Raw genomic sequence first — 26980 nt, 5'->3', positions numbered from 1 at the left:
ATATTGCAGTTTTTGGATGAAAAGCATGGTGTATTTAAAGAAAAATCACCCATCCTTATAGGGATAAGGAAGCTGCCTGCTRTGGCTGTATCTTCTGACACCTAGTCTAGCAGAGGAACAGTTGCAACTTGGGTGACTAGCAAGCAATATTTTAAAATCCTCTCAGTTACCATCAGGATTATTTCAGTGGAAGTACACAAATGAGAAATGGCTGGCTAAGTAACAGGAAAAATAGTCTAATAACTCATTGAACTTAAGATGAACTCTGAACAGTGGGAATTCTTCAGATTATGGGAAATTGCGGCTACTTTACCAAGGAACGTCTTAAGCTTTCAGCACCCCTGAAAATCCTGTGAAAGTTATTGCCGTTAAGGGTATTTTAACAATTTTGTTATCAAGAATTTTGACATTATGAGTTGCTTTAAAAATGGGRAAATGCAAACTTCTCAAGTTGCCAACACATTGAGACTTGAGATAAAGTTAAGGGTTGCCAGCTGTATAAGCAGGATAAATTGGACAAAATACCATGAAAGAAAATGAAGCATTTCTAGTGTATTTACTCCAGCATAATAGAGGTAAAAAGATATTACTGTTGTCTTTTAAATACATCTGATAGGAATTATATCTTAAGATATGATATGATTTTATCACGAGAAGAAATAGAGAAGATGAAAATAGCCATTTAAATAGCCATAGCAATTTAAACTGAAAATTTAGAGGAAAATTTATAACAGTTAAAGCAAGCAATGACATTCTGAACAGCTTTCTAATGTGAAAGGTGAGAGGAAATAATAATTTTTCAAAGTTAAGATTATGGAGAATTATATATATATTGTGATAATTCAGAACTGGAATTAACAAAAATCAATCAAAGAAAATACTTCTCCATCTTTGTGTGTTTTTATAAGCTACCTTGTATCATCAAGCAAATCTGGAAATCCTTTCAAGTCTGCATGCTATTGAATTCATTCAATGACTGATTGCTATCAAATATTAAAAAATACATAAATGAAACTTAGGCTTGGTGTCTCAAGCTTTATGGAGATTTCTGGCTTTTCAATTTTTTAGATAAATTTAAAGATTCTGAATTGTAATTGCACTTCRTACCAAGATTTTACATTACTTCTGCTAGATTTATGTATTATGAGTGAAGACACATAACCTAAGGGCCATTTGCAAAATGCCCTAATTCATAATGTGTTCTTCATTCATCCTCCTTGTATCATTCATCCCGTGCCTAAATAAAATGTGGATTGTAGACTATTGTAGTACCTCTGGTGCAAAGCTGTTAAGACAGGAATATGTGTTTATCCTTTCATCCTTGTATATATGTTCCACTTGCTGGTATTTTTACACAGTACTGAGCTTCAGAGGGTGTATTCTGGATTTTCTAAYGCAAAAGAAAGTAGAGCTGCTGTAGCTACTAGATTTGAGATATTGTCTTTAGCTAGTATCTTTAAAAAAAAACAAGATTTTTTTTTCAGAAAAGTGTAATTCTAGCTATGCTCAGACACATGGATCAATTGAGAAGCTCTTCTTCCTGTAGTCCATATGCCTGTAGTGTAGCAGTCAACCCAGATGTCTATAGTGAGGCACACACTCTGAGATACTCTGTAAATTTTCTCTAAAATTGTAGATTTAAYGCAATGTGCAATAATGGCTTTGTAGGACATGCAAGGAAACTTGTATCATCAATTGGAGAGCATGAATACTGTGATTGGAGCTGGAATTTTATTGAATTTTTTTGAAAGTTGCTAATATCATGAGGATTGTGTCTGAATAATAGCTAGCTTTCAAGGAATAAAAATTCCAGGTAGGACTAAGGTAGTGAAAGTCCATGCAGGAAAATATTTTTTCCTTTATTGATGCTAGCAAAATACTCAGTGATACAAGGCCCTGGCTCTGCTAGACTTAGTAGAGCCAGCTGCACAGGTTTGTGGAAAATTTGTTATAATTTMTAAATTACAGAATGTGAGGAACTTGTAAACCTATTCATAAATGAATAATGAGTCTTTTCTTTGCAAGTGACATGGATTCAAATACAAGAGAGACAAAACAAATTAAGGATGAAATGTAATTTCAGTGGTTTCTTTGAGTATCAAATGAGGTGTAATAYGAAAACAAGGAATAGGAGAAATTTCAGAGAAATGTGTAGAACTGAAATTGTTAAGCAAATGCAGAGAGCAGCAAAGACAGTGGTATTTGTCATGCTTCTCTTCAGTATGGTGCCCCATTCTATATAGAAGTAGATGAAGAGGATATTTCTTCTCAGGCACTGTAATAAGCAGGTCTCTGGAAAACAAAATGAAAAAGTTTTRCTTTTTGTTGAAAATGAATGATGAACTATTGGAGTCAAGTGGCAACATGTTCAGCTAGGTGTTTCTTTTTTAGTTTTGTGTGTATCTTTTTTTGTTTTAAAGCTGAGATTTTTGGCACTTGTTGGTGTTGCTTTCTCCTCCTTGTCTTAACAAGCAAAGTATTTTGTGGGTTATTTTTGTTTTTTTTTTTGTNTGGGTTATTTTTGTTTTTTTTTTTGTTTGTTTGTTTGTTTTTTTTTTTTGATTGTTTTGTTTTGTTTTGGGAAGGGCACAAATTAGTTAGATTTTGTAATACAAAAGCTTTCAGGCTCTTGCCAAATTACCACTGATTACCACTAACCCTTGGTTATTTTCACTAGTGAAGGCAAAGATGACTCTGTTCTGTATTGTGTACCTGAAGAATTTGACAAATACCAGTGGAATATTGTCTGTAATTCATATTGATGTATCCTTTGACAGCTARTAAACTAGGTAGTTTTGGATTAAAATTACAAAGAGACATCGAGACTTTAAAATGAACCATTAGAGGTCATATCTTCTACTATGACTAACAACAGAAATGGCTATGTAGTCAGAGTAGAATACCAACTTTCACTGGTAGTTTTGTGGGTTGGAAGCTCTAGGAATATGGAGGCTGTTAGAAGTGAAGTACAGCATCCCAAATTGAGTTCTGGTCCTGGAAAGAAAAATACAAACAAGGTTACCCTTAGCCTTGTAGAAAAATCAGTTTTATATGCTTTAAAACATTCTGAAAGAAGGTATATTTCTGTTTTACAGTGGCATGGATTGTTCTATGAAAGTTTATGACCCTATTTTTTCTACTTTGCAGAAGGAGTTATTTATTTATTTATTTACTTTTCTGTAAAATATAGGGKTCATTGGAGGTCAGATGCATGTTCTTACTTCCATGAGTTTGGCAATATTTTTTGGGGGAAAAAAAGATCAAAAGAAAACATTGCATGAGATCAAATATATTGCCCTGTGTTCTAACACTCTCCTCTTTTGATCATAATATTTACCATACTATACACTTTTGAGGTGAAGCTCAATTTGAATCATAGTTATAAACATTATTTTCTAAGATGAAAATAGGATATGTATTCTTTTGCTCATGAGAAATATTCCCTCTCATTAATGATGACTCTTATATTTTTATCTGTTCACATTTACCTAAAAATATGTATCTTTATTCCTGCCTTTAATATTTGTAAATTAGAAATACTTGGGATGTTTTTCTCTTTCATTTCTCAGATAGTTGCTTTCATATTGGTCTTCATTTTTCTGCGGTTATCTGTCTGAACTACATTGTTATGACTTTCTGACATACAGTGGCAACATGTATAACCAATAGATGAAAGGAATACAGAAAATAYTACCCTATTTTCAGGAGACTGCCTTCAGTAAAACAGATATTATGCTATTCATTTCGACCCTTTTCCACCCATCTATTTTTAGATTATTAATTGAGGTGCAAGCTTAGTTGTAAAATGAATTAGCATGTTTTGTGGGTTTTTCTTTTCTAAAATTTTGAGAAGAGAAGCTTGTATTTTAGTGTAATTGCCAGATGTTAAATTTGAAAATGTTAGATTGTAGTTGTCTACATTTGCCCGCGCCTATCAGCACTTCTCCCAGTCAGGTCACTGAGCCAAGAGCACTACTGCTGAGCATTTGTAGGGCAAATGGGGGACAGCAATGAAATGGGATTAACTTCAGCGAGGCAGGGCCACGTGCACATGACAAAAGGAGTAGGAAGTGTTCATTAACCTCTGGCAGAACTTAACACAAGAGCCTTAGCTTAACACATTTCTATGTGGCACTCACGATTCAGCCCTGTAACTTTTCAGAAAGAGCATAAAACCTTGGGTTTTACAAACTGTGCTGTTCCTGCTGAATACCTTGAGCCTCCAAGTCCAACAGGAGAAAAGCTGAGAACTTTCTTGGTAACTGGGCTGGAAGCYGTAAGATTTCTAACCACAGAAATTGGAAAAGGTAACTTGTTCTGGCTGTAATGTAGGAAGTCCTAATTTATAGACTGTGAAGGTCAAAACGTTTGGGAGTTGAAAATATTCCCCTTTTCAATACAGTTTCATTACATAGTATTTATTGCAGATGTGTTAAGTGATCAGTGTGCCCTTGATGTTCGCCTGCTGTAAACTTGACTGGATGCTCGTTATTAGCTTTCAACATAGCGGATCTAAATAGGTGGAGAAACTCCGTATTATTCTTTCTTCCTGGTCAAATATGTTGAAATGTAGACACTATGAATATCTTCCATGTTACAATTTTACTCATAGGGATTTAAATTTATATGAAATATAAATTGTTACCACAAGCACAAAAGTCAAGGAGGATAGCTCAGATAATAGCAAAGCGTCTATTTTACGATGTAGGACTCTTTGGGAGTGAAAGAAGAGAAAAAAATCTTGCYGCCTGCAGAACCTGGGCAGCTTCAGAAGACAAAAAGAGGAAAGCAAGCAGATTCCAGCTTCACCTGTTGGTAGATGGTACAGGTTCAGCTGAATATTGATTTTTGTGAGACTAGTGTAAAGAAGTAAATCTCAAAACTGGATATGGAATAGAAGTTCACTGTACATTTACCTTTCCCAGTAAGGATGGAGTGGAAATAGGATAGTGATAGTGAAGTCCAGGATGTCAGGCATCCAGAGGCCTGGAATTATTTGGCCGACTTTATAAAGTTTKATACTCACTCACTTCTCCCCCCACCCCCCATGTTGCTAAACACCTAATGAACCTAGCAGTGTCCGAAACCTCCGTATTTTGTACCAGAACAAAGTCTATGTTAATGTGATGGCACAAGCCCCAAAAGTGCAGTTTAACAGCATGATCTAACACTTGGCTAACACAAAGTAAAAGTTGCTCTTAGACTCTGGCTACTTTAAAACTGAACTCTGAAATTATTCATTCTTTGGGCTCTATGTATGACAAGATTTCTTCCTGATCCCATTTTGAGATTCTTGGGGGATTTGATAAATTACCATAAATAACTGCTGGTCCTGTAAAACAAAGAYAGTGTTACTGTCTTATCCTTTCTGTAATTCATAACATAAATGAATTTCAATTAAAAGTTGGAATATTTTTAATCATATTATGTTTGAGAAAGTCCAAATCTACATCTCATCATGTAAATAGTATTTTCGCTTCTAATAAAATGTAAGGCACTACCTATTTTTATGGTGCTGTGCTGTGTGTACCAGAATGTCAGTACACCTTGCGTGTTCTACACTGCCAAAATGTGCTCTTGCGTAATAATAAAACTATTACTAGAAAAAATCTGAGAATCTTGATGAGTTTTACAAATAAAATGGTCTCTTGTTATGAGTTGTTATCRGTGGTTTACAGAAGAGGGAATGAAAGTGCATCTTCATTAACTGAATGGCAGGTGAATGTGACAAAGCTAAGGAAAGAAGYTGTTTCTCTGAGCTTGAAGCTCAGTGTCTCAGAGGACTTCATTGTACTATATGAATGTGTATTTATACATATGCACGTATATATTTACATGTAAGTATATATATAGATGTGTGTATCTATATGTATAAAGAATCTACTTTCATTAAAATATGCATGCATGAAATTGTAGTATAAATTTGTAATTGCTATTAGCAGTAGGAAACATGAAACATTCAAACATTTTATGCAAAATAGAGAAAAATTCTCATCTCCTCCTCTTCATCCACTTCCTTTTGGACTATCCAGATGCTTTTATTCTGTGAGTAGGTCTTGACATTCAACAGAGAAGTTTTCAGTTGGCTTCTCGCATTACATGAGAGTAGATGGACTGTGTTCTCGAACATGAGTAAATCCATGTCTTCTTCATCCTAACAAATACCGTGTTTCTTCAAGCTGGGAGGTTTTTTTGTATAGTGCAGAAGCTAAATACTCTCCAGGATTGCTTTTTAATGCATTYTTACATGTAGGAATCATGTTATGAAGTTTCCACCCTAGGGTGGAAAAGGGTGAGGACTGCATACAAATTTAATGTTTTCGTTTTAAAAGTACTTTTGAAACATCTGTGTTAACAACCACTACRGTGCTCTCAGAATGGCTTATACTACATTCTACATTAAGAAAAGTCATTTCTTGCTAACTCTGCAATATATAAGGTGCTTTTTTTTTGCATTTTTTTCTTAGCTTTTGTCGTGTTATTATTATATTTAAGATTGCTTTTTTCCTCATGCTACTCAGATTCTTAGGAATATTACACTGATTTTATTATGATGATCAAAGAACTGCACTTGAAATGGTGGTCAGATTGGCATTTAGCTAATATAACTTCARATTTTCTTATCAGGAAGTACAGAACAGTAAGTGTTATGAATTAAAAAAAAAAAGGTAAAGACTGTAATAATTGTCTAATTATATTTATGATAGAAAATACATGTGGAAGTAATATTGAGATGCTTCCCTGATCTACTAAGATATAAATTCTTATTATTATTGGCATGTATTATTTTATATATGAATTTATATAGGTATATAAAAATATATTTTTATCAGAAATTCTATCAGGGATCACATATACACACACACGTACATACAAGCACACATATATGTGTGTGTCATTCCTAATAGRTGATAACTTGTCCATTTCTGGTTTTTTGAACATAATAAAAGGAACAAAAATGTAYGGGGAGTGCTAAAGCTGAAAAGGGATGGCAGACCAGCACRTAGTTAATTGTTCCTACGCTGTTASGCATGTGAATGCATGTCTGAATAATTTCTTCTCTGCTGTGACAGGTGCTTTGGAAGAGAAGAGAATGAGACTCTGCTTTTTAAAAAGTCTGTTGTACACCTAGAAAAAGGGTTAAGTTTCTTTTCTAGGCTTGTGCTTTGTAGCACATAGCACTACAAAATGTTATAMTAATGTACCTTTCTTTGGTTTCAGATTTTCTACTTTCTGTGTTGTACTTAAAAGTTGTAACTTAAAAATAGATTAAAAAGTGTTCTTSTGAGAAGAAAATTTAAACAAGATGTTTTTCCTGGAAATTCAGACAGGACTCCAAGGCCTAATTATTGTAGCATGGCTGTTCTTTAGGCTTTTAGGCTACTGGCCCCTGACAACATGATACTGCTGCCCTTGATGCTGAAATCTTGGATTCTTCAAAAGCCTGCCAGGCAGACTGGCAGAGATGGGTAGATTTCTGATAGCACATTTAGGATTTTATRTAACTGCATTTAGTAAGAAAGGTCGCAGACAGCTCTAGGAATAGCGCACCTGGAGACCTACTCCTAAAAACCTTACTGAAATGTTAGCACCATCTTAAGATGCATCATCTCCAAAAGGTTGTATTTTTCAGTGTATTTTTCCATTTTTTTTCACATATCTCTAATAATGATAGAAGGGTACAAATATTTAACTCATGCCTACCTAAGAAAGCATCCTGTATTTGGGCTTATTTCTACTTCTTTAGGATCATTGATGTAATATCCCACTAGCTCTCAATACACCTGCTTCGGAGTGGGGCCAGTTATCAGCTGAGATACGAAGGCTTCTGCTCATCTATGTAGAACACAGGTCAGATCTCCTGGGATCTGTGAATCTGTATCACCCTGGAAAATAATGCAACTTCTGCAGTTTCTGACCTCTCCTGAGAATAGTGTGCTTTTAGTGACAGCACAAAACTCAGGACATTAATTTATAGATTGAATTTGGAGTATTGACAGATGATATATGGCTGGCTGGGCCTAAGGAGAGTTGAATGAATAACATGATAATTTACTGCTCCAAACCTGAAACATCAGATCTATTTTTCATTCTCTGTCACGATTCAGCCTGAATTACATTTGGCTACTTGCAGTGTGTAAGGTATGTRGGGCTGTTAGCAGGTTAGCTGTTTCAAGCCTTTGAAAAACTTCTATCCCCGAGTGAAGGCGAGCTGATAAGAATAGCACGCGTAAATGACCATATGAAGTTTTGCATACTATTAATATGTATTTAACCATGCATTCAGCTTGGAAAGCGCTATTTCGTGTACAATCTTGGCATGAACATCTCAGACAGATCTACACACATTAGGGAAAAAAAGATTTGTGTTCGCTATTCATCTATCTTCATTTTGAGAGGTTTCTTGAAGTCTACTGCCAATGTGAATGTTACTGTCAGCATTAAAACACTTGAGGGCTGTTAAACAGCTAGGATGACACTGTTGATCTACATAGTGTAGATCTTACAAATTTACAGTTCATTGGTGGCTAGAAGATCATTGCCGAATAACTTAATGCATTCTTCTAGTCTCTCTCTTTTTTTAAATCTCTTTAGTTGTATTTAATAGGAAAATATGATTAATCCTAAGAATGTACGTTAATATATTTTAGCCAGAAATGACTCTCATATTCATTAATTCAAAATTTTCACATTTCTTATGTATTTGAAAAGACTACCAGTCTATAGTTTGTTACGTCCTCCAGCTAAAGCAGAAAATGTGCTCTCTTCAGAAAAGTACAAGAAGCTTTCAGTAAGTCATTATGGTCTCATTGCCGCTGAGAGTAGAATTTTGTAAACTCTGCTGTACTTTTTAACACAGATATTTTCCAGGTGAAAGGCATCCAGTCCTATTGTGAGTTTTGTAAGGAACTGTGTTTGTCATTTAAAATATCCTTACCAGTAATTATGCATTAGTTTTACAGTGTCTTGATAAGACTATCAAAGTTATGTTCCCTGAGAGTACTCTAGCATTACTTTACTAGGGTAAATCTCTTCTTTATTTCAGATAAAGAAATTCTCTCTAAAGCCAAGGAGCAAACTGTGCTTTGAACGTCTAAAGATCTGAAGCTTCCCCAAAACAAAGCAGTGATTCACATTCAGAGTTCCTTTTAATGTAGTTTTAATGTATTTTAGTTTTAAGAGCAGTGGCCTGAAATATGCCACTCTTCCTCAAATCAATATACAGTCTTAACTACAATACAGTCTCTTCTGGAGATTGCACCAAAACAAGAAAAACTAAACTTTTTTTTTTCCTGTAACTGCGATTGCAGTTGTTTATAAAACCAATATAGAGGAATGAACTGTTTAGCTATAGAGAAGGTTTCTTTTTTTTTTCCAATTTCTATCTTACAGTGTGACTACTTTTAATGTTTGCTTTAATCAATTCCAACTGCTGCTAATGCTGCCTTGAAAGTTAATCTGAGGTTAAAACTGAAGTTAATCAATATAAAAAATGACTAAGAGAAGCTATTGACTGCACAAGGCTTTTGAGATTGCATTTTAGCTTTTTAACACTTGTTTATTTAAATCTGTTTTTCACTTTTATTGTCTTTGAAACTTAGAAAAGAGTGTATTAACATGCAAATAAGGCAAGGAGATATTAATCATGGTGAATATATAAATTCTCTCCCTCCTGCTGAAATAGCTATCATTGGATTGAAAATATGTGTGAAAACACAGAGAATTTGTATACTTATTTTGAAAATATATTTTTTTGCATTTTTGCTTTAGATTCAATTCTTACTAATTTTTAAATGTTTTGAAAAGCAGAATCAATATCATATTAGACCTAGATATTGCATGTGCTTGGCTGATCAAGCCTGTTTTGCTGTTTGGTAGGTTTTGAGGGCTACCTAATGTGATAGTTTACTAGATCCTTTCAGATATGTTTTGGATTGCTTGATTTWAGGTGGATTATTTTTCCTTAATTCAAACTGACCAATCACACATTTTAGTTCTTTTAAATGCTACGTTGAAGAGAGAAAGAACATCTTTGTTCACCAAGGTAACATAAATGCTTCCAAATTGTGTTCATGTTTTGTTTTTAAAATGCATCCATATGTGTGCTGGCATATGTTAGGGGTTAAAACTTTGTATTCAGTAAAATCCCTATACTGTGTACTGGTCTTCTGACATCTTGTGAATCTCTGAGACTTACTTTGAAGTGAAAGCTGCATATTCATTCAAATTGGGAAGAATTTTTGTCTGCTAGTAAATCTAGATTAATCTGGTCTCTGGGAGATTGTAAACGTGGAAAATGTGGGACGTTTCTTAGTTTTGCCATGATTTCTACCTGTTTCTGGACTCACTTTGGGGACATTTTTCTTATTTTTTCTGTGATTTGTACCTGTGTCTGAACTCACTTTTGCAATGATTTTTTTTTTAAACTGTTGCAGCATAAAGTTACTAGCATTTCTTAGTAGATGAATGACTTTATGGAGCTGCATTAAGGAGCCACTAGCCTTCATATTTCTGATCGTGTAAGGTAAAGTTGAAAAGCAGATAATTTCAAGTTCCTTCTTTGTTTTTTAAATCTTTTGCTAAAAGTATGTATAATTCTAAAGTTAAAATACAAACATAATATTTTTATTTTCCTATAAAGACAAGTACAAATCAGAAAAACTGGTTACCACTTCGATCTAAACTATACTTCATTAAAAATAATCTATAACTTACCAGAAAAAAATAGCCCAGCAGCTAACAGAAGAATAAAAAAAACTTGGAATTAGTGAAGCTTAATATTTATTGGCAAGAGGAAAAGGGAACCAAGTCTATTAGTTTTATTATTTAATCATTTTGCAAATAATATTTTTCACTGATATGGTTTATCACTGTTTTGACAAATAGGAAATACTTTTTTAAGTATCCCCCCAAAGAGAGCTCCTTGGAATACCCTAGTAAAGTCAGACAGCCAGCTCCATTTCCCAGGGATGCTTGTTTAGTGACAACGTGAATTTCTGTACATCTTTAGAGTTCTTCGTTAGCCAAACCTTTCACTAGCACAACATTTCAATTTCAATGCAAAAATAAATGAGTCTTGCAACTGAAGTTTATATTCCATAAATAAAACATGAAATAGGTATTACAGCTGCTTTTTTCCTGCCTAGATTGTGTTATGGATAATTTTGACTGGACCTAGCAATTGAAGTAATCAAATTAGAGAATTTGCTCTGGGCATATAAAATGAATATGGCTAATAAATATGAAATGAAAGAACATTTGAATGTGCTAAAGGACAAGCCTCTAAGATAATTAATCTAATTCATCGAAATTACGGACAGGTCTTTTTTAAGTATGCTCCTATAAACATAAATGCAGTAAGAATGGCAAAATATATCACTGTGTAGTTTCCATTTTGTATTCTAAACATTAATGATCTTAGCGTGCTAGGTCTGCTTAGATGTGCAAGAAGTCTAGCCTAAACTCAACTGCAGCTTACAATCACTTGATTCAAAAAAAGAGAAATTAATTAAACAGGGAGTCTGACACTTATCTCCTCTATTCTCTCTAATGAAGGGAAATGAATTAATGCAGGAAACTCAAAAAGCCAGTATCATTTCAAAATATTTCTGTTCAGTAACAGCATGAATCTTTTCCAARGGCAGCACAACATCCATGCCGTCTATGCAATGTGAGTAGCAGTGTTCCCAGCATGTCACTAGCTTTATCAGCACTATTCCATTATTAAATGTTCTCCTCTGCTGCTGTTACACAGTGATAAAGTACAAATCAGCATTATTCAGAATATATAACTGTGCATTATCTTTGTCTAACTGATTAGTAACAATAGCTTCGCTGTGTGCTGAATACAACTAGTTTTCTTTCCATGTCATATTTCATACTAATAATCATACTCTCTTGTTAAGAAATGTTTTGCAACTTACAAAAATTTAAGTCAGATAAAAATATAGTTTATTGTGCTTTTGGACCAAATTTGAGGMATCTCCTCAAAACGTTCAATATCCTTGATATAATAACAGTTTATTTCGTTTATGCTTCAATATACTATATTACACCGTGGGTTTTGTGTATGGAAACTGATACATGCATTAATTTTACAAACAAATTCATAGAAGCTTTATTTTTCCAAAATAATATGCCTAAATTAAAGCAATTCAAGCATGGCTGATTTAAGAACTTGCTCTGGACTGCCATTAAAGTGTGTGTGTTTTGTGCATCTCTTATCTGTTCTTTATACGTCTGCTTATTGTTTTCATTTGTTCTAAATACAATGTGCCATATTTTTATAGGTTCCATTTTTATTACCCTCATCATGAATGAATGATTATATTTAATAATCCACTGCTTTCTGTCAAATGAGATTAGCAGATTTTCGCTATTTTCGCAACATGAGACCACTCCATTCATTTTTCCTGAACAAGGGCACTTCTTTAAGAAGTCTCTGAATTGGTATCAGAGACACAGGTGCTACTATATTGTTTTGTACTCACAGAAAGTGAGATAATTTTATTGCTTAGCTGAAAAGAAGGCTGGCCTGATATTTTTATTTTTGGATTATATCGTTTGTTGGCAGTATCTATGCCAATGTTGACCTGCASTGGACTCTTCTGTCTGATAGTTGCTCTCTAGTTCCCCTAAGAACCCCATCAAATATTAATAGTTAAGTTAACCRTGTATGGCTTTCTGTAAAGGTTTCTGTGGAATGCTCTAAGCTTTGTACAAACATGAATGTGTATAGTCAGGTTAGTCACTGTCTATACAGTTATATTGTCCAATGACAACAGAATAATCCTTCCATACTTCTTGTTTAGATAAATAGGTGCACTAGGAGTGAGAAAGAATGGAGGAGGACAAAAAAATCTGTCTTAACAGGGCCACTGGAAAACTACAGTATTCAATCAACATTTCAGTCAGAAATGTAGCTGCCTGTGAATGAGTCCAAGCGTGTTAACGCAGAAAGAATTGTAAATTCAGTTAACACATTTGTAAGGTTCAGATATCAATTCAGATATCATGAGCTTGAGTAACTACTAAAAGAGGTATGTACTAGTTTTTAAAAAAATCTTTATAATATAAAGAAATGGTGTGATTAATTTCCAGAACCCTATGTGCTACTAATGTTTGCTCAAGGATCTCAAATTAGCCTAACGGTTTTATTTTGCAATTTGTCTGAATTTAGGTATTTTCTAGTTTACTTATAAATTAATCTGATAATAAATTAGATATCATTAGCAGTTACTTGATTAATTAAATGCAGAGAAGAAATCAAGCATCTTATTATTTTAGCAAATAACAGAATCTAAACGTTGAATAGAAAGTTTATTTTTAACCATACAATATTTACGGAATTAAAAGCTAATCAGAAGAAATCTCTAATTGTTTTATATTTGACACAGAAGCAAAAAATGGACTTCCTTATAAGTTAAAATGTGTCTAAAGCCATATGTCTACTCCGTAAAGTATACTGTGCAATAAAGTCTAAGTTCAGTTTAATGTTTCAAGGAAAATTGACATAAGCATGAAATCTGTATTTTGTTAACATAAATCATACTGCATAGATTAATATAGGTCCATTYGCAAGAACAAATGCTAATATGATCTGCTTTTTGAGGTTTTTTTTGTTGTTCAAAATTAGGATCTATATAAACACTTACTCTTCTCAATATCAGTCATACCGGATGTTTTCATTTTTCCCTTGATCCTGCAACAGTTCTRAGTGCTGAACCCAGATGAATAGATGACTTTTATTTTTTCCTTATAAAAAATTCCTCAAGAATTTTTTCCATTAATTACACATAGCAGAAATAAAATGTTAGCCATAGAAAGCTTCTACTTGACTAGACAAAACCAATCAAAGTACATGAAACATTTTTAAACACATTTGTGCATAAAACAGGTCTGGACCTGTTGGACTGCTGATGAATCAGTTGATTTTCTGAGCAAAATATATATATATATATTTATATATATGTATATGCATATATGGGCAGATGGGGATGTGGGCACGTGTCTATGTATGTACTGAAAGTATTGTGRTTTCAGAAAATATTTTAGCATCTGACATAGAAGTATTTATTTGCTTGAGGGTGAAACATAACTGTTGGACTTGATTTCTTTGGAGGATGTTGACATAGGGTCACTTCAGCTCTTCATTTGCATGATGAATGTGAAATGAAGATTACACAGTTGAATGAGATTCTTATTAAGCACAGCAATTCAGATTTTTAATTAGATATTCTCTTTTAGAATACTTATCATCTTAGAATAGTCTCAGGTTTACTAGCCTGGAACAGAAGTAGATGAAGCATATCAAARAAGTGTGAGATTTTTAGGTACTATCTAGAATCAATAGGGAAAAAAAGCATTTTTGTTGATGGAAACAACACACAAACAAACAAAAAAATCCCAACCCCCTTTTTTCACAGCAACTAAAATTTTTCAGCTTCAAACTACAGATACAGGAGCAAAAAAACAACCACCTCCCCCCCCCCCATCAGAAGACTGTAGGGGAAGGAAAGTGAATACCTTTCGCATAATGTTCAATTCAGGGGAAAAAAATCATTTTTTTTTTTTTTAATAGAAATGTTGAAATTACTGACTACGGTGCTATTGGAATTTCATTGATTCAAACTTATACAAAAATAACAGTTGTGTAATACTGTTGATCAAAGTGTCCACTGCCCAAGTAATATACTTTCATTTCAGAAGCTTAGGAAGCCTAGGAAAGGCTTCTGAAGAAATGCTGAATACAAGTCAGAAAATGCCCTGGGTACTATGTGAGTTAGCGTAGGTGGGAGGAGGACTTAGCACGAACAGTGCTAATCTGAGTAAAATAAACTCCTTAAGTAGTATAAAAGTAAATGTGACTTTTACCCTTTTTTGGACAAATATGATAATTATCCTCCAAGAAGATACTGGCATCTGTAAGTCACTGCTGCAGTCAGTAAGCAGTGTAACTCCATCAGTAGAGGTGGTGGTGGTCTTTGAGTGCAGTAGTTTCTGGCTCGAAAACATTGTAGCTGTTTAATGTCCACTCAAGCTGTTTAATGTCCACTTAGCACAGTGAGGAGGATGGTCGCAATGAGCGTGCAAAGGACCTTTGCTCAGTTGCAGATTTGTTAGGTCTAATACCTTGCTGCTACAGTGATGATTATCTTGTTTCTGAAAGTAAAAATTAAATCATCTTCTATGTCCAAATTAGAGAGATTCTATGCAAATCCGTAGTTTAGGGTGTGTTACGAAAATGCCTGCCCTTTTCTGACATTAAAAAAAAAAAGAGAGAGAATTTTGCTGTTTCCTTGTTTCTAGCGATCTTGCTGATATTATGCTGTTGCTTGTAACACTGCGATCCAGGGAAAAAACCCTGATGTCAAATTCGTTGTTTTTTTGAGGAAGACAGTAAGCTCTGTTAGCCTCACATATCCCCAAATCAAGAAGTTATTTTGTTGTGTTTCTTTTAAAGTAGCAGTGCTAGAAGTAGGCCAGAGTGTTGAAGTAGAAGGAAGAGTAGTACTTACGTCAGCCGTTTCCTCATTTAATAGCATTAACGCGGAAAGTAAGGAAAACCACTTTGCAGCATGTATATTGTACTTTTGCCCATTTGCCGAATGTTCGCTGAGATGCTGCTGTGCCAGAGAGCTCCCTATTCAATGACAGTGTTAAATTTTCTCATCAACACTGTTGATACCATTGTATCAATATAGAGATATAGTTGATATACCTCATTTCTGTTTATAATTTTTTTTCCAGCTTATTCTCTCCATTATAAGGAAATGTGCTAGGGAAAACTTGGGTTTGAATGTAGCTTAGGTCATGAGGGATCCCCGAGAGGATTTTTGCCTGGAGTCCGAGTACAGAGCAAAGGAGAGCGGTCCTGCCCGCCGCGCTCTGCCTCGGGGGAGAGGAGAGAGGAGGAGAGAAGAAGGGAGGAGAGGGGAGGGGAGGAAATGCACCTCAGTCCTGTAGGACTACGTGTCCTTGCAAGCCGGGTCACAAGGAAGCTCTTGGGGGGCAGCTGATCAGCAGTGTATATAATTTACAACCGCATCTTCACGTACTGCTTTTCAYTGTAATCGGCACCCCGATTTATGAGTCTAAATCATAGGATCACAGAATCAGCAAGGCTGGAAGGGACCTCTGGAGATCATCTGGTCCAACCTCCCGGCTCAGCAGGGTCACCTAGAGCAGGGTAGACAGGGTTGCCCTAACCTTTCTTTGCAGTTCTTTCTGGATATGCTTGTAAATGCTTGACTACACCTAGACATTCCTTATATTTTTGGGACATGTTGTTTTCCCCGAAATGAGCATGAAAGATTTGAAATAAAACAATCTTTCATTAGCRAGTCTCCAGTCAATGTGGCCTTAAGCCATGATTTAGCACAAAGTTCTTGAATTTTCAAATGATTTAATCTTGGTATGTTCTGTAYGATTGCATTCATCAAGACTTACTCTGATTTTCTTGGAGGAAAAATGGCATGTAATTGAAGTTGAATTTATTTACTATTATCCTGCCTCAGAAAAGGATGTAGTTTTGCTGCGGTGCATCTTAGAAGTGGTACATAGAAATAAGAAAAAACACACTTCCTATTAACTCAGTGAGGGTAGGGATCATGAATTTCAGTTTTTAAAGAGACTGTCACGTCTCAGGCAGCCATATGTCTCTCCCATTTACGATTATGYTGCTAGAGATTTCAGTTCTATATGWCAAAAACCAGAARTCTAAATTATTTTTGTTTAAATACAATTTTATTTAAAAATACTAATATTTGGGGTGCTGGGAGGGGTGATGTTGCCTGACCTGTGAGTATTAATATTTGTATTGTTAGGTTAATGTATAACTTTCTTTAAATTGAAGTGTTTAGGTATATAAAATATAAGGTTTCATTTAATGCTGAGAATAAAAGATACAAGAAAGTGTAAAATGAGAAAAAAAAAACAAGTGAAAAACTCCAACTAAAAAGARCCTTTTGGATATAAATAATATAGATATACAATCTGAGGAAGACATTACTCATTGTATTTCCTTAGATAATAAGTATRCACTATATAATTTTAAAAGTTTTCTTTTTGTGATTGTGCCACATTGAAATACACCAAAAAAAAGATACACCATAGTCTATAGCTAGCAGTTTTTCCCAAAACTAAAAGTTTCTGCAGCTAAAAATCGTGTTGCACAGCGTATGCCACTGTGTTGTGCTCACATAGTTTATTTCAGTCAGAAGTTGACTGCAGTTACTTTGAATCTGGGAAAAGGGACTGTTTTTTTCATTTGCAATGTCATAAAATTCTGTATGTAATAAATATATAAAACTTATCCATATTCATATGAATTCTCTTAAAAGATTGTAACTTAAATGCTTGACAAAAGGAGAAAGGAAATACTTCAGRCTTACACACAGAAGTTATTTAACTTTCACTTTCCATTCATTAAGAAAAGGCCCTATGACTTTTCCAAGAGAAATAATATAATCCTAGGAGTAGATTAAATCTGAAATAGTCTGAAGTTTTAAGCCAGACAAATACCATCGTTGACTGCCAGTCATGCRTTAGCTGCATAAGTTAATGTGATACCGTCCTCTGCGTATTGTGTTACCGGTGACAGACCCTCTTTGGACACTTGACTGATGGTGTTTGTGTCGTTCTCACTACAGACAAGTTGCCTGAGGTTCTTCTGYCTTCATGCCGTTGTCATTTGACGTTAATAACTACCTAAGCAGGTACAGATCGACAGTCCTGGGGAGCTGTCCAACTCCCTTGGAAGGTTCTTGTGACTGACCTAGTGTCTCACTCACTGTATAAATGTTTTTTCTATTTCCCGACAGGTTTTGATAAGTCTTACTTAATATTTAAAAGCAAGTTTGCCTTCAAAGCAAAAAGTTATTGTGGATATTTTTGAGTAATTGAGCTCTGTTAGCTCACTCTTCATCTGTTGGGCTTTCTACTACTTGTTAAACACTTCGGCTATGATGAAAGGCACTAGTCCTCAGTGTGAAGTAGTGCACACAGTCTGTGAAGTTAACTAGAAATCTAACCTGAAGGGCTTATTAAGTCCACTAAATTGCATTTTATTCTGTGAGTAGTATCATAGCTCTCTGTAGTACTAACCACTTTACTCAGTGGTTAGTACTACACTCACTTTTTTGATTGCAGACATCAACCTTTATCTAAAGAAACAAAGTATTTCTTACAGCTTTCTTATGCTAGCACAAGTAAGTATTGAGTAGATAAATCATTTTCCTGTAAATTATTTTCCTTCATTTTCCCATACTTTCACTATTAATAAAAATACACGTACTTTCTCCAGAAGCATTTCAGGTGGGAAACTTTATTTGATTAGAGCTACTTTATTTGGTAGCCAGCTGTGCAAGGCATTTCCTAGAGTTTGAGGGGAGAGTGTCCTTTCACTGCAAGAGCATCGTCCGCTGTCGTTGTATGTGGGTCATCCAGTCCCTGTGCAGTTCTGAAGAGGTTGGTATCTTAGGCAGTTTTGCAATTATTAGGCATTTGTAGGCAAAGTATCCAACTAATGAATAATATGCTGCATATATGTATATATATTACCTTGGCCTTGTAGAATTTGAGTGCGATATGRTATAAATAATACTTCGATGGGAGAAACTGTTATCAAAAAGCTAYGTCTGGTCATGAGTATTTAGGACAGACTGTATCTCTGTGTCATATATCCACCAATCTATATAACATGTTGTAGACTTTACTTGTCTGRTTCTTATGTTGGAAAGATGGAGAGATGTAAGCAGAAGTGTAGCTATGGGATGCAAGAAAGTGTATTTTAGGGAACTAGGTTAATGGTCGGTAACAGTAATATGGCAAGTCTTTTTGTCCTTTTAAATACTGTTCTTGCTTTCAAGTATTCGCTTAACACTGTAAGTGTTTACATTAAAGATGGAATAGTAGATGATCTGATAGCCAAATGCTGGTTAATCAAGTTGACGGTTTGATCAGAATTTCAGAAGTGAAGGGGGATCCTCACAGAAATGTCAGTTTGCTTATGCCTAGATAACAACAGGGACACATAACTGACTGTTCGCAGACACAGGTACCTGCACAAACTTAAATTATTAGAAGCCTATTTGTGATGTATCTTAYGGCTTCTCTAGACAAGTGTGGATAATGTTTGGCAGAAATATTTTATTTTATTATAGCTAATAAATGTCTTCTGGTAGTTGCTGTGATGAATAGTGCTGTCGTCATGTCAACAACAACTTTAAAATAGCGAATGATGGGAAAATATGAGTTTCTTATCTAGTATGTAGACCGTATCTTAGTTTTTTTTAAAAAAGTGTATTTGCAATATATAGCAATGGTTAAAGTTACAAAAATATGTAAATGTTTTTAACTATTTATTTAACTTGATTGCCGCATTAATTCAATACCTCCTTAAGGAAAACTATAGTTCTTAATATGCTAAGATTGTTCAGAAAAAGAATGTCATTAATTGATAATATATTCAAAAAAACACGTGCATTTTAATAAGTGGAAATATTTACAAATTAATGGTCTTATGATAGCAAAAGGGAAAAGAGCAGGTGAAAAAATTGTAGAAACTCAATGCACTGATATTTTTTCAAAGAATATTGTCATATTTTCTTTAAAATAATTTGTTACAGTCTGAGTATAGAGCACTTTCAGTAAATGACCAAAAGTTAGCAGCAATGTAATTTTCCTTCATGATTTCCTTTGACTTTCTGATTCATTGATTCACAGAAAGTTTATTCTTATTTATTTCTGCTGAGATACAAGCAAACATTTTATAGATGAGTCCCATGTCTTATGAAATAACTTTAACTATAATTGGTCAATACATATCTAATTTTAATAATAAAATTGCTTTCATAGTTACAACCCACTATCTTTATTATTACCTAATTGGGAAACAAGTTTTAGTCTCTGTATGGCCTAATTTTCTGTTCTTTTACACTAAATAGAGCTTAACTCCCCGTCATTACTGCCTATCTATCATTTAGCAGAAATAATTGCATAATTCATGCATAACCAGTGTTAATTAGTAATACATGTTATTACTCAACGTAAGCAACATCCATATGTTCTTCAGAGGAAGATTAAAAAATAGCCAGACTGCTTTGTATTTGTGTCTCTGTGAGTGTGCATGAAGTGTTCTTGTAAAAGTAATGGGTACAATGTTAGGTGTAATGCATTTAAAATAGTTATCAAATAAAAATCATATTTAAACCATCAAAAATCATGTGATTTTTCTAAAAGTATTACCAATTTTAATAAGAAATTATGTACCTGCAGACAATAGTGATATTTGCAAGTGAAACAAATGAGATTAAGSTGCTGCGTATATTGCATGTGGTTCAGCATGATAGCACATCAGTCCTATGGGGATTCTGTGATTTTTTTTTTCCTAGACACTTCTATTTAAGTCTGAGTGATGATTTAGAAGACATAAATTGGCACGTGTGGCTTTTCTGAGCCATCTTTCTTTGTAGAGTTTTTCAGACCTTGCTAATCTAAACAGGAAAAATTCTTTCCCTGGTTTCAGTCAGAGGAATAATATTCATTTGGGTTTAGACTTCATATGAAAGTAGTTTTGAGGGAAGAGGTGTCAAAAAATTCTGCAGAAAATACGTAGAAATGTTTCAGAGATGAAGACACTAATATTTTAGGTTTGTATTGTTTGACATTAGGGAAAGTTCAAAAAGTAAATGAAACTTTTACATATGCACAAGGAAATTTTCTGTTATCCCCTGTAATATCACATATGTGTTATTTCCAACTCAAATCCTGCGTCACTTTACCTTCTGTGGGCTGTATGAGAAGGGGAAGGGACAAGTGGCCTCATCTTTGTTTTTAACCTTTGAGAGCTGGGTATGAATTGAGCCATTTTTTGCCCATGCAAGCATTGCCATTGCCACGATGGGACAGTTTCTCTTGCAACAAAGGGTGCTGCCTCGGAGAGCTGAACATGGATATAGGATCACTCAGGGAAAAAAGGCTGAGTAGAGAGGGACAGTGCTCATGTTTTTGAGGCTTTGTCTCAGGAGTGGTGCTCAACTACGCTGGCAGCTCGTACCAGAGTGTGGGCGCAGATTCCTCTTAAGCTATATAATGTGCACCCAGCAGGTAAACATGAAAGAATATGAAGTTATTGGGAGTCACGTGGTATTTCACTTAGTCTGCACATTAGATGTTTCGTAAGATAGAGTTTGAAAATATCCCACCTTTAGCCAATGTACTCTCATACAAAGATCTCTAAGGTTGGTGTAAAAAAATAGTCTCCTCCTCAGCCCCCTCTCACCTCTTGTAGCATGTGTTGTGTAGCATGAACTGATTTAAACCAGAAGTACCAGAAGAGCTCTCTTGCTATTACCAAGGTACATTTTTAACAGGATTTGCTAACATAATTTGATCACTATGATTATATCAACAAACAAACATCACCCCGTGGTGTTGCCTGTTTGCAATACACCACTTCAGGGGCTGGAGTCTGCTCCCACCAGCTGAGAATTGGCACGAGTTCGTCCAGGTGAGAGCTGAAGTGAAATGCCACATCACATAACCTCATGCACTGACCTACAGGCCTCGGTAAGCTACAGAGGACTATTGCCACAAACAAGTTGTATATTTTCAAATGAGAAGTTTACAGATTTGTTCCCAGTGATATTTTTTGTGCAATATGCAGGGCCTAATTAAGGTCTCCCATCTCTTTGTATTTTATGTCACCTCATAACATTTGTATAACAGCATATCATAACTGAATCACAGGACAGATGAAAATGCAAGTATGTTGATTGTATTTATAGCTGTGCAAACACACTTTACAGTTTATCATTCAGTCCAACAATTCAGTTATCTTAAGTCGAAACTGAAATATTCAGTGGCAATTTTTTCCAATTGACCATTTGATGGACCAAATTTCCAGTGGCATTTACTATCAATAAATCTAATCTGCATGCATTAAAGATAAGAATYGTGCTGCTGTTTTAAAGATTTTTACTGTGACTGATCTGTTTGTGTACTATAAATTATAATAAATACATTTCAAAATTCATAAATAATATTAAATCTGATATCCAGAAAGACAAAGCATTGTAGACTGGTTGCAAAGGAATGGTGAACTGCTTTATGGATGTACATGATGAAAGGAGAAATACAACTTTAGCTATGAAAAGTAATTCACCTGCTTCTAAAAGAGGTTTCACATTTATGTCAAGGAGAAGGTTTAGGGCAATCCCTCGCAAGTAAGCAATAGCTATTAGGATGTGTTAGGTAAAACTAGCTCACTTGTACTCTTCATCCTTCAGAAACATTTGCAGCTAATGTTGATGCTTCTGACAACATACACAAATCCTCACAGTTCTTTGGGAAGATATTTCAGTTCTACATTGAAACAGTATTTTCTGTAGTATGTACTTGATAGTTATTGTAAGATACAAATTTTGAGTTATATTAAATACGTTACAGCCTATACTTTGCAAAGCACAGTGTAATCTTAGAGTGATCACATTTAGATAGTTTCTTCTGTGTGGCAGTTGGAAAATGATCTAATCTGGATCTAATCATCAACGTTGTGCAGTGAAAAAATAGCAACTTAAACTAAACTGCCAGATTCAAACACCCTGAAAGGCTGTTTTTGGATCCAGAGTTTCAAGATTTAGACRTTCCTGTAATAGAGGTAGGCAGGTGGACTGAGGAGATGAAAACACACTCTCACAAGAAATAACTTCCAAGAACAACCTTTTTTTTGTTGTTGTTTCCTAATACTTCTACTTGAAATGTGGTGTGAGAGTGAATATAAATAGAACCTGTTGCTTTTCAGCAAGAGTCCTGTTTTGAATACATACCAGTGCTAAGCTAGACTTACAGAAACACCAATATGTTTTAATTTCTCCCTAGATGTGTGTAAAATTATAAAGAATAGTTTTGTGTACATTCATTTCATTCTACATTTCTAGCATGTACCCTTTTGGTCAGGGTGCAGGCACAATGAAATAAAGTAAGAACATATATATTTTGTAAAATATGTTAACAATTATATACTGGTCATGAAAAATCRTAGGCTCTACATAGGGCTACACATCTGGTGAACATTTATATTGTTCTGTTACACAGTCTTGGCAGAAGAGAAAATATGAGAGGGAAGAGAAAGAAGCATGGGACCACTAGATCAGATTTACACTGTCACCTTTGTGCTRCCAGCCTTTTCCCAGTGATTCCCCAAAGCTTATCTGTAACTGGAAGCACCAACTGGGCAGGTCGGTGCCATCCTTCCTGGCAGGCTTGGTTTACCAGTATGCCAGTGTGTCCCCAGCACCTGCTCTGTGCCGCCAGAGTATGGCAACATGTCTTGTGGTCCCCCTCTGTTGTCTCCTGGCATTACACCCTCTCCAGGGAAAGTTATGGTTTATAGGCATGACTCTGGTTCAACAGACCTCAAGAATATCCATGGAAACAGTAAAGGCTGTGTTACTGTGATAATAACCACATTTGGCTCTCAAAAACTCCAGAAATGACTCTGTCCTTCAAACTACTTGCCTAGGAATTGATAGAATTCAGAAATAATCCATTATCCAATAATCCAAAGCCWTAAATACAATAACACATTTGCGAGTTTTGTGCCTGTCCCCCATTCTTGTCTGTTGGATGTTTCTGTCACTTGCAATGTGTGAGGATCTGCTGAGGATTTGAGGGCTGCACCAATTATGCATGGGAAAGATTTTTCCCAGACATATTTACTAATTACAGTAAATCATCATCACTAGATATTTCAAGGGATATTTCAAGAACTTCATTAATAGCTGAACGTTTGGATATGTTTTAGAATAACAATTTTATTTTCTACAAATAAAGATGATTGAATTCTATGCCAAATAACAGAAATATAATGACTTCATGTGTTCCTTCTGTTCACATTTGACGTGTGAAATGATGACTGTGACCTTTCTGGTTCTGGTGCTTTCTTACTCTCAAAATTTCAGCATTTTGTTGAAGAAATTATCACATAAGTGATTTCCTAGATGTCCACAAAAATAGAAAAGAAGAACATGCAGGTAATTTATTAGAGACATTGCTAGATAGCTGAAGTCATCCAAGCCTAAAGTTAGGTTGGTTACAACAATAGATGCTCAGCATGAGCCTGAGGCCAAGCCTGCTCTCCAGAAAATTTCCTATAGGTGAAATGTACTCTAATGAAAGACAGCCAGCCTAGTTGCATTATTTTATTAGTGGTGGTTTCACACTGTGTGAAAGCCAGTTTGGGATGTGGTTTGTTTGACCGGTTCCAGAGACTTCATGATGTTACRATTGGAAAGTGAGGGCTGAGCGTGGAGAGCATCTGTTGTGCTGTTGTGTGGGTCTATGTCTTGTCAGACTGAGAACTGGGGAGCTCATAGATGTAGATCAATGTGACGCGATGCTGGACCAGGAGGTTTTGAATTTTCATACRGATTGCTTTGAGGACCAAAGAAGGTGAACAGAACAGATGGAGTTCAGTGTTCAGACTAATTTAACAGATGTGACCATTCAGTACARCAAAGAAAAAAGTTTTGTATTGAGGATTCCTTTTATCACTTTAGTTTATTTTACTTTTAGAAAAGTACTTTAGAACTATTATTTTTTTTATATAATAATAAAGAGTAATAAGGGATATTTCAGATATTATATCTTATTTTTTTCTATTTTGCATTTATCTTTCAAGCAGCTTTTCTAGAAAGATACTGCCTTGAAATCTCAGTTGTCCTCTCTCTCTCTCTCTCTCTCTCTCTCTGTGTGTATATATATATATATATATATATATATCTTTTTTAACTCCATCCTTTACCCCTCAATTTGAAAACAGGAGATGCAATTCTGATAGTGTGAGCCCTTTTAAATGTTCAACATTCCAGGCAAAGAGGTATGTTTGGAACTACGTGTTAATGACTCATGTTTCAAAACAAGCAAATTATCATAAAACTAGTTTGTGAGTATTTTTTTTAACTTCGTTCCTTTTCTGAGTAAAATGTTTCCACTGATGTTTTTGTCTATTTTTTCCAGAACTAGAGGCTGAGGAATGGTGCAAACATCTCTGCATAGAGTGTCTAGGAACCAGGCTCAATGATATAAGTCTTGGGGAACCGGACTTGCTTGCTGCTGGAGTCCAGAGAGAACAAAATGGTAAGTAACTTTGTAATTACTCCTGTATCGGTTCTTAGGTGAACTATATCCCATGCTGTGTTCACTGATGTGTCTCGTTTTGGGGATTTTTCCTGTTACCTAGAAGTACTTCATTAATAGCTGAACTTTTGGATATGTTTTAGAATAAYAATTTTATTTTCTACAAATAAAGATGATTGAAYTCTATGCCAAATAACACAAATATAATGACTTCATGTGTTCCTTCTGTTCACATTTGACATGTGAAATGATGACTGTGACCTTTCTGGTTCTGGAAACAACGGCCTCTGTGCAAAGGAAGAAAATAGTAGTAATGGTTCCACAGCCTTTAAAAGCAAATGATGAACATTTGAACAAGGCTTTGGATTGCAAAATACGTTTTTGTTTTATGCTCATACATATCTTGAACAATGAAGTCTAAGTCATCTAAATGTCATCAAGTATAGGTAAAAAAGGCAATGGCAGATGCTAGGCAGCATAMGCCTGAGCTTTAAAATCTTCATATAAAGGCTGTTTTGTACAGAACTTTAGATTAAAAACATAAAAGAACAATGCTAGTGGATGGAATACAGAATAACAAAACAAAATCTGTGATTATACTGTAATTTAATTCCTATTAATGAACACAAAGGCAACACAAAATGTGCTCATTTATTTCMTCCTAAATAACAAGTCAATGGTTATTAATGTCTTAATGCTTTAATAAAATCTAATAGCTTCTAACAAAGTAATAAAACAAATTGCCTCAATGGTTACAAAATATCGAACCAACTATCATTATAAACAAAATCACGTAATTAAATTATAGAATGAATAGCACTATATCAATTACATTGTATTAATTTCTTAGGCRAGTCCGGACATCTCTGAAATTAATAATATGAAATATAATTAAATATTTAAGAAATTTTGTTGAAAGATCAGATATTATTCAAGTGTGATTTAAAAAAAGATCTAGTGTTTGTGAAATTGTTTGCTTACTATGACACTATATTCAATCTGTAACCTGGTTTAACTATATGTATTTCTCAAACTATAGTACAAATTATAGCTACTAACATTGTGGGAGAATGATAATGATCAGATACAGCTGGTAATGATCAGATATAAAGCATCCTATTTGCTATTTGTACATAAGCTATAGGTGTAAACTCATATGTGCCCTATTAGCAAGAGAAATATGTAAGCAGGTGCAGTTCCTTTACAAAGGGGAAGGGAAATAAATCTTGTCAAAAGCTTGTGATGTGAACAGAAAAACAGTTTGGTATTCCTCAAGCTGTTTCTGTAGCGAAGTCATTTAGTGTCCAGCAGCTTTGGGACTTAGATGACAAATATTGCATTTCGTCTTGTTCTTGATAGAAAAAGATCTAGCCATACAAAACATCTCCAAAAGACGTAGATTAGTTCTGCTGCTTGAACCAGTCTTGATTGAATTGCTTTAGTGCAATTGAATTTAGTGCTTTAGAAATTAATTGCAGTATTAGCAACTTTAAAAAATCAACATATATGAACATAATTAGAATCTTTATTGTTCTGAGTAAGTAAATGTAAGGAAAGAAGGAAACAAAGCACGTGTTTTTTGTGCAAAGCACATGAATAAAAATGCATAGAGGGGTATGATTACCAACCTTTTTTAAACCAAGTGGCTGAACAGAATCCAATATTTGAAGAACATTCTCTTCTAAATCATTAGTTGCAGGATCTCATACAAGCAATTCTATCTCTTTCCTTCCCTCATTCCCTTATTGCACAACTCTGCGATTTAATAAGCATGTTTAAAATTCAAAGTTTTTTTTTTTTTTTTTTTTTTTTTTTTTGTTCTAGAAGCAAAGTAAATTCT

General features: G+C 34.6%; 1 protein-coding gene across 1 annotated transcript in view; it reads left to right on the top strand.

Annotated features, from left to right (window-relative positions):
- The window catches only part of DOK6 (docking protein 6), a 157624-nt gene that overhangs the window by 30565 nt on the left and 100079 nt on the right, over nt 1-26980 (top strand). The window contains exon 4 of the mRNA XM_085307761.1: nt 25021-25140. Coding sequence (XP_085163887.1) covers nt 25021-25140 — 120 coding nt within the window. The remainder of the gene's footprint in view (nt 1-25020; nt 25141-26980) is intronic.

The sequence above is a fragment of the Rhea americana genome, unplaced genomic scaffold, assembly GCF_003343005.1.
Source record: "Rhea americana isolate MKP2758 unplaced genomic scaffold, rheAme1 scaffold_263, whole genome shotgun sequence".
NCBI lineage: Eukaryota > Metazoa > Chordata > Aves > Rheiformes > Rheidae > Rhea > Rhea americana.
Note: the sequence above shows the minus strand (reverse complement) of the source record. Positions and strands in the feature narration are given on the sequence as shown.